Source organism: Aythya ferina, assembly GCF_964211825.1.
Source record: "Aythya ferina genome assembly, chromosome: 1".
NCBI lineage: Eukaryota > Metazoa > Chordata > Aves > Anseriformes > Anatidae > Aythya > Aythya ferina.
In genome coordinates, this window is record NC_140296.1 from 3,830,434 (window position 1) to 3,846,874 (window position 16,441).

A 16,441-nucleotide genomic window follows, 5' to 3' on the forward strand; every position below is an offset into this window, starting at 1 on the left:
GCCGCTCAAGACACGAAGCGAATGCACTCTGCGCAGATCTGACCTTTATTTGTGCTTCAGCTGCTAGTAGGAAACGTATCTGGGGTCGGACACGCTGCTGCATCATGCTGAGCATGTATAAATACACCAGAAAACAAGGATTGGGGCTGCCTCTGCTTTGATTTGATGGATCGTTTGATTTGACTCCTGTGCTTTCTGCTGCTCCTGATGAATCCTTCACGTTCCCAGCCCTCTGTGTGTCTTCTTTCAGCATTTAAAAATAACTTGAAGCTTCTGGTTGAGTCTCCAAAAAGTTCCTAGGCTGGCAGAGCCCCTGGGAAGCCGAAAGGGATGTGCTGGGAGATCCCCCGGCCCTAAGAACGTCGGGGGGGGAGAAATTTCCTCCTTTTCACCCCAAGTTTATTGCATTGCAACCTTCTGCTCCGAGAGCTTTGCGGCACGCAGACCGAGGGCTCGTTTCCTTCCAGCCTGCTGACAATTCATTATCGAGACAGTGATAGAAAGCACGAGGGGAGCACAAAGCATCCGTGCCCAAAGCTGCTTAAAAGGAGCCTTTTAATTAAAACTCACACGATGATCGTGGGGCCGAGCGTCCCTGCCTTCCCGGCCCTTTTTAATGCTGCAATCCCGACGTAATTAATTGTGCTGCTGGCTCCCGGGCCGTGCTCCTCTCCTGAGCCAGGGCTCCACGCTGCTGCCGGGGTAATAAAGACCGATTGGTGCTGCTGAAGCGAGGCGACGCGACTCCGAGCGAGTAATTCATCAAGGAGAGGTGATTCCTGTGCGGCCAAGGTCACGCCGGTGACACAGCCGGGGACAAGAGGAGGTTGTGACTCAGGGCTGAGCACCAAACCGCCCCGGGGCGTTCAGCTTTCTGTCTGTAGGGCGCCCTCGTCCTCACCGGGGTCTGCGGACTCGTTTTGGAAGTGGAAGGCCTCCCTGCTCCACCAAAACGAGCGGCTGACTTTGCTCCACTGCCAGCTGGCTGCAGCCCTTGACCCGAGCACACGTGGGATTGCTCAGGGATGCTGAAATTTCTAGCCTGAAACATCTTCTGGCCTGACACACGAAACCACCCGCATGCAGCGAGCCTTTCAAACAAGCCCATCCGATGCCTCCAGGGTCCAGATTTTGGAGGAGCTGGAAGCCCAGGGCTCCTATGATGCTGGCGAGGTGTTCAAAGAAGGGGGACAGCGCTTTGCAGCCTTGAGCTGGGCAGAAAATGTTAAAAGGAAAGCTCAGCGTTGGACAGAAACACCCCTTTTTTAACCTCAGTGTAAAAGGAACAATCCCAGTACTGTCGTTGGGTGGCTTGGATTTTGCACAACGAAAATTGTTCGTGTTTCTGCTGAAAAGGCAGCGCGGGGAGGGGGAGGGCACTGCCGTGAGTTTTCTCCAGAAAAATGGGTTTTAAAGGATTCCTCAGAATATGCCAGTTCTGTCTGCCCCCTGAGGAAGGGCAGACGTAGAGGGCTTCATCCCGACACGGGCTCTTACAGCAGTCTGTGAGCTTCAGGCTTGGGCAGCGGTGCTGAGTGCTGAGGTTTCGATTCATGCTGCGCCAAGATGGGACCGTACTTCCTTCTGCAGGCAGCCAAAAATAAATACATAAATTAAAAACAACAACAACCAAGAAAAAAAAAAAAAGCTGTCTAAGTTCCCAGACAGGGACTGGGAAGTGCCAAACTTCCACCCCAGCCAGCCAGACTGAAGCAATGCAGCAGCTTCCCTCGTTGTGCCTTCCGAAGGGCAGAGTCCAGGGTGTGCAGCAGCAAGAAAAGGAGAAGAAGGGACCCGGCTCCTCTCCAGGCCGCCCTCCTCTGCTTGACCAGGGTCCAGGCAGGCTTGAATTAAGAGCAAGGTGATCCACGTTCCCCAATTGTCTGGCAAAGCAGCCCGTGCTCTGTTTGTTGTGTCTCACAGCACCGCCAGGCGTTATCCTGGGAGGTTACAGATGGGAGAGCGGGGGAAAAAGCGAGACACAAAGCAAACAGAGTTACTCAGAGCCACGCAGCCTCTTCTGCTCCAGGCGCAGAGATCTCATCAGCTCGGGCCCTCCGCCCTTTTACGAGGCTCTGCAGGGCTTTCTTCTCAGCGGAGGCTTGTTTTGTCCTGGTTTTGATATTAGGATGTTTAATTTAAGTCAATAAAACAACCCATTAGCGACGATAAGTCAAGCTGGGCTGATGAAAGCCACCAGAGCAGCTCAGCATTTATTCAAATCACCATCTCCCAGGCCCAAGCTGAAAAAGATGTTCCACAAGAAGTGATACAAAATGTTCTAAGCATTTACACGAACCAGGGTACAAAGGGGCTGTTTGAAAACTTCATCATCATCAGACTTCAAGCCTGAGCCGTAAAAATACATTACCGACAGGGAAAAAAAAAAAGAAAGCAACCGTGCTGAACCCATTTTCCTTTCCGAGTGGAAAAAAAACATGGTCCCCACGAACTGCATTATAACAGCTCGCAAGAGGATTTTTTTTATTAAATGTCATTTTTTTTTCAGCTGGACACTGCCTCTGCAAATATGGATTGCAGACAAATTACATTGGTGGGTGCATGACCACAAAGTGCCATGGTTTGGGCCCCATTTGCAAGTCCAGGTGAGGCTATTTAAAATTTCTGAGGTCTACAGTAAGCAGATAAAGGAAATAACTGTGCTAAAACCAGCTATTGAAAGCAGTATTGAATGCAACAAGCTCCAGCTGACTGCAACACGCACCTACACAGATCCATATCCTCCTTCGGTGCAGGGATGGCAAGGCTTTGAAGAAATTGGGTGCATGCTCTTGTTGGATTTGTGAGCCTCTTTTAAAGAAAGCTGTGGAGCAAATGGGGCTGGAGCAAAGCAGGAGCTGCTTGAGCACGAGGCATGCTCACCTTCTCACCAGCAATCACGTTTGCCACGGTGTTATCAGCAACTGATGATCAGCTGAGCTGCAATAAGAGCACCTGCAGGCTTCTTGCTCGCCTTGCTCACCAAGAAGAAGTCTGCAAAGCCACCAGGAGTGTGGATATCGTGGCACAGGCGGCCGAGTGGTGTTCCCCAGAGCAGCGTTGAGGCCAGTTTTGGTTAATATTTTATCAGTGGTCTTGATGAGGGGATCAAGTACACCCTCAGCGGGTTCAGAGATGACACCCAGTTGGGCAGGAGCGTGGATCTGCTTATTAGGAAGGTTTTGCAGAGGGATCTGGATAGGCTGGGTCAATGGCCCCCGCCCGTTTGTAGGGCATTCAGAAATGGTGTGGCCAGCATGACAGGGAAGTGATTGTCCCTCTGTGATGGCACTGTGTGACTACACTCCAGGTATTGTGTTCAATTTTGGGCCTCTCACCACAAGAAAGATACTGAGTTGCTGGAAGGCATTCAGGGAAGAGAAATGAAGGTGGTGAGGGGACTAGAAAACAAGACAGATGAGAACCGGCTGAGGGAAACGTTTAATCTCAAGAAAAGGAGGCTGAAGGAAGGTATCACTTCCTACACTACCTGAAAGGAGGTTGTAGCAAGGTCTCTTTGTTTCTGTGATTCCGTGATGCTAGAGATTGTGCGTGGATCCCAGACACGGCTACCATCAGCATGTTCATTCTCTTCTGGCAAGAGAATTAACTGCTTCTCCTCCCAAAAAGGCAGAGGGAAGGGGCCAACAGCACATCCACGCAGGCTGTAAAGCCCCCGCCAGCTCGCTGCCCTACCTCCAGATCTGCGTTTGCCTTCCCACTAACACCGACTCATTAGCAGTCCCCGCAGCAGGCAGGGACCGAAGCGTGCGGTAATTGATTAAAGCCAGACACGGCACGGCTGCTTTTTATAGCTCCAATTAAGTGGCAGTCTAATTAATGGAAGTTAGCGTGCTAATTATAAAGAGGCTGTGCTGTGAGTCAGGCTCGAGCAACTGTTGTGCAAGAAACGTCAGATTTTTTTTCGGGGATTCAATGTAAATAATGACACTTACATTGGTGAATTCCTTGCAGCAGGGCCGCTGTGCAACTGGACATCGTTCCTGCAGCTGCATTTGAAAGTATTTCAAATCTTACAGCGTAGAGCAAATATTTGCTCGAAGACAATGCAATCTTTTCCATCGTTAGCATTGGGATCAAATTTTAAGGCTGCATTTGGCAGGCTGCTGAAAGAAAAGCCTCTCACAGAAGGCCTCGGATGTGTCTTTTTGCAGCCCGACAGCGTTTGCTGGAACAGCAGCCCCAAACGACAGCTCCCTGTCTTCTGTGCTTTGAAAAATCAGCGAAACGCTGGCATTTTTGCAAAGAAATCTGTGTGATTTTATTCCCTTCTGAAACCAACAGGAAACTCACTGCTTTCAGCTCTCTGCAAACCCAGGCAGCCACAGCCAGAAGGGCTTTGGAGGACTGGGATTTTCCTGAGCCTCTCTGCAAGCAGAAAAGCCAGCTGCAGGACTGCAGAGGATGTCTGGAAAAGGCAGGACAGCAGCGAAATCCACGATGGCTTAGAAACCACAGAGATGTGCTTAAGGAGAGGGAAGGAGAGTTATTTTTCAGCCAAACCAAGTTTGATAGCTAGACATTAACAGGCAGATGTCAGGGGGAAAGGCTGAGGTTTTAGTTCACAGGTCCTGGGGAGAAGTGCTGAACTTAAGGATAGTTCACTAAGACGGTCTTGGGACAAAATGGGAATTAAATCAATAATAAACTCAGTGACAGAATAATTCAAGCTGGCAGGGACGTCAGGAGCTTGCTAGTCCAACTTCCTTGCTCACCCTGCTCTCAGGCTGCTCAGGGTTTTATCCAGCTCAGTTTTCCAAACCTCTGAGGGTGAGAAGTGCACAGCCTCTCTCAGCAATCTTTCAATGCTTGACTGACCTCTTAACAAGTTTTTTTCCCCTCTATAATCACTTGGAAGTTTTCTTGCTTCATTTTATGCCCATTCTCTTGTCCTGTCATTCACCACCGCAAAGAGCTTGGGACTGTCTCCCCGATAACCTCCTGGCAGGCTGTTATTAGGTTCCCCCTGAGCCTTTTGCCCATTTAAAGGGAATTTGAAAAGAATAAGATGAAGAAGAGATGAGAAACCTACTGAGGGACTGACAGGAGTAGAAACAGAGCTAGGGAGGATGAGGAAGGAGATGAGAGAACTTATTGTGAGATTTAGGGAGGGAGAGGAGAGTCCCCAAAGCTTTTAAAAAGCAGTTTCTGCTAAATTCATGCTGCATCAGGCAGAACAAGCAGTGCCTGGGATGAAGGGCCAGGAAAATCAGTGCAAAATGTCAGCTGAAGGAACACGGGCTGAAAGGAGAGGAGCAGGTAGGTCCTGTGGGAAGGTCAGGCGGGTGAAAGGAGAAATAAATGAGTAAATAGGCCCAGTGAGCTGTACTTCTTGGCAGCGATTGGTTTTGGTGCCTCTGAATCATCAGCTGTCACAGCCCCTCCAGGCTGCTTCGGGGCCCCAAAGGAGCCTTTATCCTTACAGCAGGATCACAGGTCAAGAAAATACCACGAGGACCAGCAGCTTCGCAGCGAGCCCGTGACATTTCAAAGTGGTTATTGGGACACACACACACGCAGCCCTACAAACCTCTGCCCCACAGAGCGCTCACTGACTCATTGAAGATTCAAAAGCCCGAAGCTGAGAGCTGTGGTACTGAATAAAAGACTTTTCTGGAGACCTCCAGCAGCCCGCAGATTTACAGCAGCTGGCTCGTTCAGACGCCGAGCGGTTGACCTGGATGCCGCCAGCGCGGACGAGAGGAGAAATTGTGCCAAGTGGGCCGCTCGTGTCACGCCGAGAGACGAGACAAACTTCTCTGACCTTGCCTTCAAGATCAAGCACAGCAGACAGTCAACGCAGGAACTCCCCTTTTCTCATTTATTCTTGGAGAAAATGGTTCAAAATTTGTAAGGTCTAATAGGTCGTTGCTTTGCTTGTCAGCAGAAACAGAGCCCAGAGCTCTGGACACCGGGTACGGAGCACCACGTCCTAAAAGTGCCACGGAAAAATTCCTCTCTCCCCTCACACCACTCCTGGTTTTTAATGGCTTCTGGCAGGGTCTGTCCCCGCACCCTCACCTCCCACAGCAAGTCAGGGCTCCCAAACATTCCTACCTCGGGCTCCTCCCTCAGGCTCCCAGGGACCAGATGTTCCTGAAAGCTGTAGGGCTGCAGCAAGGCAGAGCTTCCCCAAAGGGAACTGTGGAAGAACAGCTCCTTTTCTGGGTATGAAAAATTCAGTTTGGCTAAAGAAGTGAGAGAAAGGGTCAATTTCATTGGATTAAACCCAAAGCACACAAATTCTTTACTGTTTTAACTGCTTTGTTTATCGGGCAGACCAGAATATTTCAGCTTTTGGGAAAAGGGCTCCTGCTTTTTACTGCTTTGAATGCATCACCAGAACATTTCATTACTATACTACAATGCACTTCAATTATTTCTTCACCTAAGGAGTCCTACTCAGAGACTAACACCCAGCTTGCTGGAAATAAACCAGAAATAAAAAACTTGCACCAGAAATAAAAACGTGGCAGGATCTGAAGGGTCTCACAGCACCTCGGTGGTTAACGCCTCCCCTCCGCTGCGATGCCTTGCACGTGCTTGTGCGCCGAGAAGAGCCCGAGCTATTTCTGATGGCTGAAGGGATTCAATAGCACTTGAGTTCCAGGCCTCAAAAACTCACCGTGCTCAAATAAAAATGAAAGGAGCAGGTTCACAGAACGGTTACACCCCCAGTAAACACAGCTTATCTAAATTTAGACGGCACTGGATCCACTCAAAATGCCTGCATGAACAACGTGCTACTGTAAAACAGGAACACGGAGCTGCGATACAACGTCCTGCGTTCAGAAGAGCGCTGATTTTTTGACAGAGCAAGGTGCACCCGAGTGACAGCGACGCAAAAAACACGTAGCAGACAGATCCTGAGTCTGCCCAGGTCAACCTTCTGCTCCTTCCCCGAGCGGGCTGTGTACTATTTAAAGGGAGCAGAGTGATGTAAGGCAGCGGGGCTGTATTTCAAGCGAATCATTACGATCCATACTTTTTCTTTGGCTTATTTGATTTGTTGAATTACGTCTTCCAATAAAGGTCACGAGGCACGAAAGTCAATTAAGCCTCCCGCACGCAGACGGATGTCATCCCGTCTTCGCTCAGGGATGCGAAAAACTCTGCCACCTCTGCAGCTAAACAAACCTCGTCCTCATTATCTTGCCTCAGATAATGGCCGAGATGACGCAGCAGCCTGTGGCTGCCAAGTGACCCGTGCTTCTCTCGCAGCTGCCGGGGCACCACACGCGAGCAAGTCAAAAACATCCTGTCCATGGAGAACCTCCAGGCTGAGTGTTTCAGCAGACCCCATCTAGGTAGCCTGAGAAGAGATGCTTTCTCACAGACAGAATAAGCCAGGCAGAAAACAGCTTTCTGAACAAATTCCTATTTTATTTTTTTGGTCTGTGTACAAAACTTGCCCCTTGAACAGCTTCCCTGCAGCTACTTACCAGCAGCCAGCTAAACTCTGCAACAGGGATTGAGCAGAAAAGAACTAAGTGTTTATTATTTGGTTTTCAGCACTGGATGCAAGGCACGGGCAGCAGCTTACGACTCCTAGAAATATTAATTAGAGTTTACATGAAAAGGGGAGGGCCTTCCAACTTCTAGCCACATTTTCTAAAGCTTTATTCCTCTCATTTTCAGGAGATTCACACTGAACAGTAACTGATCACTTTGGAAGGAGATCTTTCCTCTCTGTCAGTGCACAGCGAATCCTCCTGGCACAGTCCTACCTGATCTCTGATAGGCTTTACCAGCAATACAGCTGGCAGACAGCTGAATTTGGTACCACATCTGAGGATAACCCACATCCTAAGGGCCCAGAACATTGTGCCTCCCAATAACAGGTTGTTCTGATGTGATTACATCTGTTTGATGTGCTAACTTAGTTAATTTATTGTGAACATTCAGTGTAGGTGAGGATCAAACCCACTAATCAAAGGGCAATGTGGCTCTGACAGGCTGTGACACTTCCACAACTATCAATCTCGGTGAAACACTAACATTAAAAGCTTAAGAATAATTTTTTATTAAAGTCAGTATTAACTGACTTTAATATGATCACTTCGGTGGCTAGATTGAACAAGTATCTAGCGTGAAAGCCATGAAACAGAAGAAATCAGAATTGGCAGAGGGAAGAAACACAACTGGAAGACTGAAGGAGACAGAGGATGGAAGTTTGAACCAGAATTCATCAGGAGCCCAGCTTCCACCCTCCCAGGCTGGCCTCTTACACCATCATTCAGCCACTGTTGCTCACTTGGTTTCTGGCACACGTGGCAGGCACCTGCTGGGTACCAACGGGGCAAAATTGGCAAGTAAAACTCACAGATCAACCCAAACTTGGTGTTTCGCTCACCCTGCCATCACTTCCAAATGGAGCTGGCCCGAAACCGTCAGGAAGGCAGGCACGTTGAAGAAATGGTTCTTTTCCGCAGATTTCTGCGTCTCATTTGATGTCTGCAAATCAAAAACGCACAAATTAGACTCCAGGTGCTTGAGTAAAGATCCCAGCTCCCAGCTTATTCCCTTTTTTCTCCTAAGAAATGGTATCAGAGTCAACCTGAACACCCCTGAGATGGAACCCAACACTGTGCTAAGTTGTCCTAACACAACGTTTCCCATCTCTGCTCAGACAACTACCAGCCTTGAAAACCAATTCAGGCAAAGCACACTGTAACAAAAATAATGTACAGGATAAAACACCCCTGAGAACTTCTCTTTTTAGGGGTTTCAATCACTTAATGTGGCTGTGTAGTGAAAAGCCACACCCTAAGGGGAAACACCACAGCTCCCACCTCCTCTTTCAGTGATTTATGAGGAGGATGTGGGCTGTAGGTATCACAACAACTTACAGAACAAGTGTGTGCTGCAGCACAGCTGTCACCAAGAAAACTTGCATGTCTCAGCACCAAGGAAGAGCACCCAGTGCTTTCAGACATCCCTGAAACTAGCAGGGATTTTAAATCAGATGTCCAACAATTGTATCAGTTCAGCTGCTGGGGAAGTAACTTGTTACGATGACAAAGCTTTCATAGGGTTGTTATCTGTCCCCAAGTTTTGAAGGGCAGTGAGTTTGTGCACAGCTAAAAGAACAGCTCTTCCCTACACACCTCTGGCTTTTGCACATGGAATTTTGTCAGGAGCCCTGAATTTTGCTCAAAGTAAATAAATAAATAAATAAATAAATAAATAAATAAATAAATAAATAAATAAAATTTGTGTGTTTAAACATGGCTGAGCTGAAACAGAAGTGGCATTGTAGAAAGGCAGGAGACACTAAGATGTAAACTAAAATGTCAGGAAGGACTTATTCAGCGTTTAACAAGCCAGTCTGACAACAACGGTGGTGGAAGCCCAGATTTTCTAGAGTTCTGGCTCCCATGCAGGATAAAACACACAGCTGAAGGCTCTGCCTATCTAGAAATCCGCAAGCAGGTGGAGAAATCACATCCCTCGTTTCTAGGAAATAAAACCACACAAAATGAAAATCCCACTGGAACATCTGTTGAGGAACAATTTACTCAGCAACATATAAAAGAAAGAAGGCAGCGGAGCAGCCCAAGTCTCCAAATCTAAGTACGGATTTTTCACTCTTCCCTACCAAGATTACTGGAGACTGAGAAGGGATTGAGAAGGGAAGGATCTCTTCCATTTGGAAGTTCAAAGCTTCATACAACATTGCCTTCAAAATTCAACAGAGAAATGAGAAAGCAGGGGACAATCCCCTCCCTCGCCCTGCTGCTGCTGCAGCCCAGGGCACACTTGGCTTTTGGGGCTGCCAGTGCACAGGGCCGGCTTGTGTTGAGCTTTCCTCTTCAAAATCAAGTGAATTTGTTTCCACTGGGAAAAACAAGCAAAGCAAAACACCAAAGAACAACAGTAATCAGGAGAAAAAAAGCAAAGGAATATCTTCTTAGGACTTGTTTTTCCATCTTCAAAAAGGCAGAACTCAAACAATATGGAGACGGAGATATCACAACTTACACATTGCACATGCACTGAGAAACACCGTTTAGTTTCGGCTTCTGCGTAACATGTTTTAAGCATAAAAAAAATACCTCGACGGAAGCTGTAGAAAGCTCAGTATTTGATTATGAAAGAGGTCTGAAAACAATCCCATTGAACGATGGTGTATTTGGGGTTTTAATTTACAGGCATGAAAGAGGAATCAAAAGGCCTCTGTGATGAGCCTTTTGAAAGTCATTTAAGATTGGTGCTTCTCTATTTCCCTGGTGGACACTGAGCTGACCAAAAGACAGCAATGAACCCTTGAAGAAAAGCAAGCCACCAGCCACTGCGCTGCAACCAAGTTCAGGAAGGTGACTTCTCCTCTCCTCTCACTGCTGGTGACAAACCTGGAGTGCAAGGTGCTGTGCTTGATACCAGAACTACAAGGACACAGCCAGCTGAGTCCAGCAAAAGGCCACAAAGATGAAGAAGAAGCTGGAGCATCTTTCAAATGAGGGGAGAGAGATGTGGGAGTGTTCAGCCTGGAGAGGAGGCTCAGGGGGATCAATAAATACCTGAAGGGAAGGTGCAAAGAAGATGAAGCCACGTTCTTTTCACTGGTGCCCAAAAAACAAGGCAATGGGCACAGATTACAACAAAGAAGACCACACCATGAAATTCCATCTGAAGACAAAAATAAACTTTAAAAAAAAAAAAACAACACACCACCACAATGAAGGTGATCAAGCAGAAGAATAGGCTGCCCAGAGCCTCCATCGGTGGAGATGCTCAAAACTCAGCTGGACACAGTCCTGAGCAGCTTGCTCTAGCTGACCCTGCTTGATCGGCAGTTGTATTAGATAATCTCTAAATTCTATCAACAAATTTTATTTGTTTTTTAAAAGTGAAGATACATGAGAATTTGTTTCAGCGTTTTCTATATCCCAACGTCATCCCTAAGCTTTGGAGGAGTCAAAGGTCCAGAGAAGGAACTCTGAAGCTACTCTGAGGTTTTGCTGATCAACATTCACTTCAAAATGAGTACGTCCTTGTGAGATACATTTGCAACACCCACTTTTCACAGCCTAGTTCCTAGGAGTTATGCTGAGCACAGCCAGCTCAGCTAGGCATGTCACTGCCTCTAGCCACCCTGCTCCTCAGCTTGCTTTGTCATGGGGAGGTTGCGAGGCTCGGGCTTGTTTGCCAGCCTTTGATATTCCGCAACCTGCCATTTTACTCAATGAGATGGAAGGTGTTGCTTTTTGTTCTTAAAAAGCTTCGCTGCTCATCACAGGGATGAAACGGAGACTGTCAAAGAGCTCAGATCACAAGGCAGTTTTATCTCTTCGCAGCATCACCCTGAAGAAAAGAGCGAGCCTGCCTTGCTCGCAGAGATCAATGGGAAGAGGACAATTTGTGGCTGGAACCCCAGGACGGTTTCCTTTGTTTCAGAGATTTTGCAGTTCTAAAAAAAAAAAAAAGAAAACAAGGATGCAGAAGCAGGCCCCTATTGTTTTCTTCAAACAAAGCCAAGGTATTTGTTCAAAAACAATACGGATATTAATAAACATCCAAACATCCACATCCCACAGTCCCAGAGCCACGGCCAGAGCGCTAGAGAGCAGAGCCACGCACCACCCCAGCTTCTCCTCCTGGAAGTTCAGTTCAGCCACGTTCCTCATCCCACCAGCGAAAAATCCCACCTAATCCTGTAGGATGCGACTTCTAAACAACGAGAAAGAGACGGGCTGGAGGCAGGAAAAGAACAGAAGATGACAGCCATGAAATCTCAGCGCTTCCCCCGGAGCCACAAACAGGATACAGCTGTCTCCACGAGCTGGGGCCCGGTTTATTTACGATGCCTTTTGTGTCATTTTTCATTCTCCGTATCAGATGTAATCTCGGCGAGGCAAGGGGAGAATAGACACAACATTAAGTAGGAAAACGGACAGACTACAGGGCTTAGAAAAACCTGCAGGCAGTTTGCTGGGCCACCCAGGTCCTGGGATGCGAGTGTGCGCTGCAGGCAGCTCCTGGACTGCTCCCAACACAAGTGGAAGAGCGAATGTAGCAGCCTAAATAAAAGTTTTACTCCCCTTCAGCTTCCCAGTCACTGCCTCTTCCCTTCATTTTGAGGTACAAAGCTTGATGAGTGGGTATTAGGAGCTGGAAAAAGAAAATGAGAATCAGTGCACTCGCCACGCAGGAGAAAGGAGGCATCTTCCCTTCATAGCCACCTTCAGCAAGGAGGCATCCCATAATTAGCAGCTTCCCATTTCACACTGACTAACTTGCTGGAAGGGGTTCCTCCACTTTACACGTTCAAGCACCAGACTTTGCCTGCCACTTCCCAACCCAAGAATACCTCCTTGATAAAAGACGGGGGGAAATAACGCGTTTGCTTTCAAGTTCTCTCCGTTTCCTCGTTGAAAACTCCTCTGCGTGCAGTGGGGAGAGAGGGAGGGGCAACCCAGATGAAACAACACCTCGGTGTTTCTGCGTAAATGCCCTATAAATGTACTGGGATTCGACACCGACATCAAAGGCTTTTTATTCTCATTCTAAATACGAGAACAACTGGATTTAGTACCTGTTTTGTTTTCCTTCTCCGATGTCTAATGATTTAATTTAAAAGCCATTCACTTTGATGTCAGTTTTGTATTAACTTCTACTCGAGGCAATTAGCTTGAGGAAAGCACGAACCGTTTGATTCTGTCTTTCCCTCCACACAAGCCAAATGCACGAAGGGCTCGGGGAAGACTTGGAAGGCTCACAGAAATCGCTGCTTTAGCTCCAGACCAGCCCCACAATGCCACGCTGCTGAAGCTTCACGGTAGCAGGGCTTTAATCCAGACCTACACTGAGATGTCCCATTATAAACATGAGTGGGTTTCCTTTTTTAGACAATCTGCACGATTTTCCATCTTCCCCAAAGTCCTCCTTGCAATTTCAGCCCTGATTCTGATCAGCTGGACTCCCGCTGGGCAACGGCAGCTGGTTCTGCCGAGAGAAACATCTCGTTAACGTGTGCTGGAGCTACAGAACTATAGAGATGAACCAGGTAGAAAAAAAAAGCAGCAGAAAGTGGGAGAGCCAGGAAAGATGAGAGCAAGCCCTCCTGTGGCTCAGTTCCAGCTTCCTCCGACCCTGCTGAGCAGCTCCCTTGAAGTCCCAGGTACTGGCTGCCTCCCAGCCTGTGACACATCCATCATGGGGAACCACCTGAGGGACACTGATCCTGGGTGCATTTCACCCGGATTCTCCCCAGCAGATCCCAGCCTTCCTTGGTGCTGACAAGGTTCTTTTTCAGCAGGGCTGAATGAAAAATAGGAGTGAGTTTCTGCACCTTCAGCAGCAGGCACACATTTCGGGTTCTGCAGGACGTGCAGCCATGAACTTGAGCTCCTCAGGGATCTAGAAATGTTCCTTCCTGTAAGCAGGTGGCAAAACAGTAAAAAAAAAAAAAAAAAACACCTTGCATCATCTCTGGACACATTTTAGAGAAGAATAATACCTGCACCTTCCCCACAGCAGCTCAGCACAGTCAAACAAGGCAGCTGTCCAGGGAGCCAAGTGGAAAAGACAAGGGAAAGAGACCCAGAACACAGGGAGTTTGCAGACAGAGTGGGAGGCTGCTGAAAATAGCCAGGAACAGCCACGCAGCCGGGTCACAAAGACAAAAGGCAGGCAGATTTCGTAAGGAGCAGCCCCAAAAGAAGACTCAGTAAAGATTCTTTCAATACACAAAATCTTCTACGGATTTTAGACTTAAACAGAAGGAAAATCTGAGGAAAGGATCCGCCCTGAGGTCCTCAGAGAGCTGGTTCAGAGGAATTATTCTCGGATTAAAAATAAAATAAACCTATTTCACCCTGCTGGTCTGAGTTCTCCCAATTTCACGGGTTACCTTGCCCTCCTTTGCATTCTGCTAAAACCCAGATTACAACATTCAGAGCTCTGCTGGCCTTTTCAGTCAGTTTATTTTAAAGAAGGCAGCACAAGCAAGAGGCTTCCACCAAAAGAAAATATTATTAAAAGGTGCAGAGATCTCCACATTGGTGTCGCTGATGTTCTCAAGCAGGTTAGGGTTTGCCTGGCTGTTTTTACAGTTTCTCCTCACACTTTCTTTTTGAAAAGCTGTAGAAAAATCTCCAATACAAAGGATTTCTTTTGAAGTTCGCAACATCTTGTGATTTATTTATTTGATACTTGATGTGGTCTGCCTACTACCCTCTTCTCGTTGTTCCAGTGCTTCATTTTTCAAATATTTTCTTAAATTGATTTGCCCACCAGACAGGAAAAGCGATTCCCCCCCATCCCAAGCCCTACTCTGAGAACATCACAACCCAAACTATGCACAGACTAATCAGTGCACTCAAAACCAAACAAAGATAATGAGGAAGCCAAATCTATAAACAAACACAAATCCTCCAGGATTAGGAGGTCTAGGAATTAAAGATCACACGCCTTCACAAAGCCCTTCCCTTCTAACTCAGGATACTGCTTTCCCATCTCTTCAAGTCTCATGTGAAAACAGATTCTTCCTCTCCTCACTTTCCACCATCTCTAAAGAACGTCTAAGCCTGCACAGCCACCAGACGTCGGGCAGAGGATTAAAACTGGCAGGGAGGAGAAGATGGCCATTAAATGTACTCATTTACAGTGGATGCAAAAGTCTTCTGTGGCCTTAAAGGCTACTCAACCAGACCTTGCAACTTATTCCACCCCCGCCAGCACAGCTAAACTGGTGAGACCATCCGTTTTCGACACTGCCCGATGAAATTTAAAACCAAAAATGCAGAAAAACCAGCCCTGTCTGCGTGCAGGCTGCAAGCAGCAGGCACATTTTAACTACGGATTCAGGAGCCGTAGGACATCAGCTGAGGATCTGCGTTAAAAGCCTACGTCCAGAATTTACCTACTTCTTTTTTTAAAATGAAGGATTTCATTTGCAGGTTGCTCTCACTGATTCCCATCCCTACAGTTCTTGTTTCCTGCTTAACTGCAGGAGCAAGAGGAATTTATTCTCTCCCTTACCATTTGCCAGCAGTGCATTAAGGGCTACGGTGACTGCATAGAGCAGACAGGGAACGTGTTGATGTCTGGTTTGATTAGAAGCACACAGAGGTTCTGGGCTTTGATGTGAGCACCACAGGAATGCTGTCACCCTCACTGTTGTCCATCTCACGGATCCACATCCACAGAAGGATTCATCTCCCCCAGATTTCCACGGCCAAGAAACGCTCTCACTGCGTGAGGTGGTCTTGGATCTCTGCTAGCCAAGACCACTTCTGAGCAGAGCTTTAAGAAAAGAAAACCACACCCTCACTAAATTAGGGCAGCTGACGAAGCAGTGCTCAGAGAAGAAATGAGAAATCAAGGAAAAAATCTCCAGAAGCCCCTTGTCTGTGGCACAGAGCTTTCAGTGAGATACTTTTACCCACTTTCAATGGGACTCAGCACTTGTTCCACACCTCCCAAGCCCAGCTGTCACCACGTCTCCCCAAGACAGGTATTATTTTCCACCTAAGCAATCAGACTGGAGCGAGCCTAGGAAATTTGCCTTGAACTCTGCGTTAAGATCCAGCTTAGCCAAGTTTCAGATCTGCACTTTACCACCTCAATCTCCATTTGCATCAGTGCTTCTGCTGCTACCAGCCACCTACGCTGCAGTCCTGCATCCTTCACAGCTTTCAAGTGGATACAATTTGTACCAAAGACGTAAGGCACGGTACAGCTGCAAACTGGATAATGTTCTCATCATCAAGTGTCGCTTGTTTTCACGTCTTCATTTGCATGCAACAGCCTGGAGCGAACCTTTGGTGCATCAAGGGATCTCAATTAAACAGGAACAATTTAGTTTAGCTAATCAACTCTATTGTCACAGCGAGCAGAAAGCTGAGCCACATGTATTGCTCTGGACTGGTCTGGAAGGGAATCTCTGCTAGCACAGGTTAGGCAGCGAGATCCTGAAGAACAAGTACAGAGAGGCTTTTTGTCATGAGGCAGCAGAGAAAGTGCAAGACATGACCCTGCAGCAAGCAACTGCCACCTCAACAGTTTTTCTGTTGCTTACAGATGATTCACCAGCAAGGCTGGAGCCGCCGAGCGTTAAGTGGCAATGGATGTAATTGTTCGAGACAGAAGAGTACGATTCAAATATAGAAGTAGGGAAAGCAGATGGAATTTCCTATGATTCATGGATGTGGGGGCTCGGAATCACGAGAAATCTGCAGGGAAGAGCTTCGTGGTTACAGTCGCAATTAAGCTTCACAGGCGGTTTTGACCCAGGGTGTCAACTACTTAAGAAAATGACAGATTGTGGCAGTAGCTTGGTGGACAGACGGGGAGACTTGGCAGAACTGGGAGACACGGCAATTTCAGCCATGAATTCCAACATGCAACAGTAGCAGCTTGCAAGGAGGAATATATACACGTCTGAAAACGGCTTTAGATACCGCTGACTTTCTTTTGA

General features: G+C 47.5%; 1 protein-coding gene across 3 annotated transcripts in view; it reads right to left on the reverse strand.

Moving 5' to 3' along the window:
• NARS2 (asparaginyl-tRNA synthetase 2, mitochondrial) overlaps positions 1-16,441 on the reverse strand; it is a 45,604-nt gene that overhangs the window by 20,619 nt on the left and 8,544 nt on the right. For all 3 annotated transcript variants that reach the window (XM_084507218.1, XM_084507219.1, XM_084507217.1), the window contains exon 6: positions 8,375-8,475. In XM_084507218.1, coding sequence (XP_084363344.1) covers positions 8,375-8,475 — 101 coding nt within the window. The remainder of the gene's footprint in view (positions 1-8,374; positions 8,476-16,441) is intronic.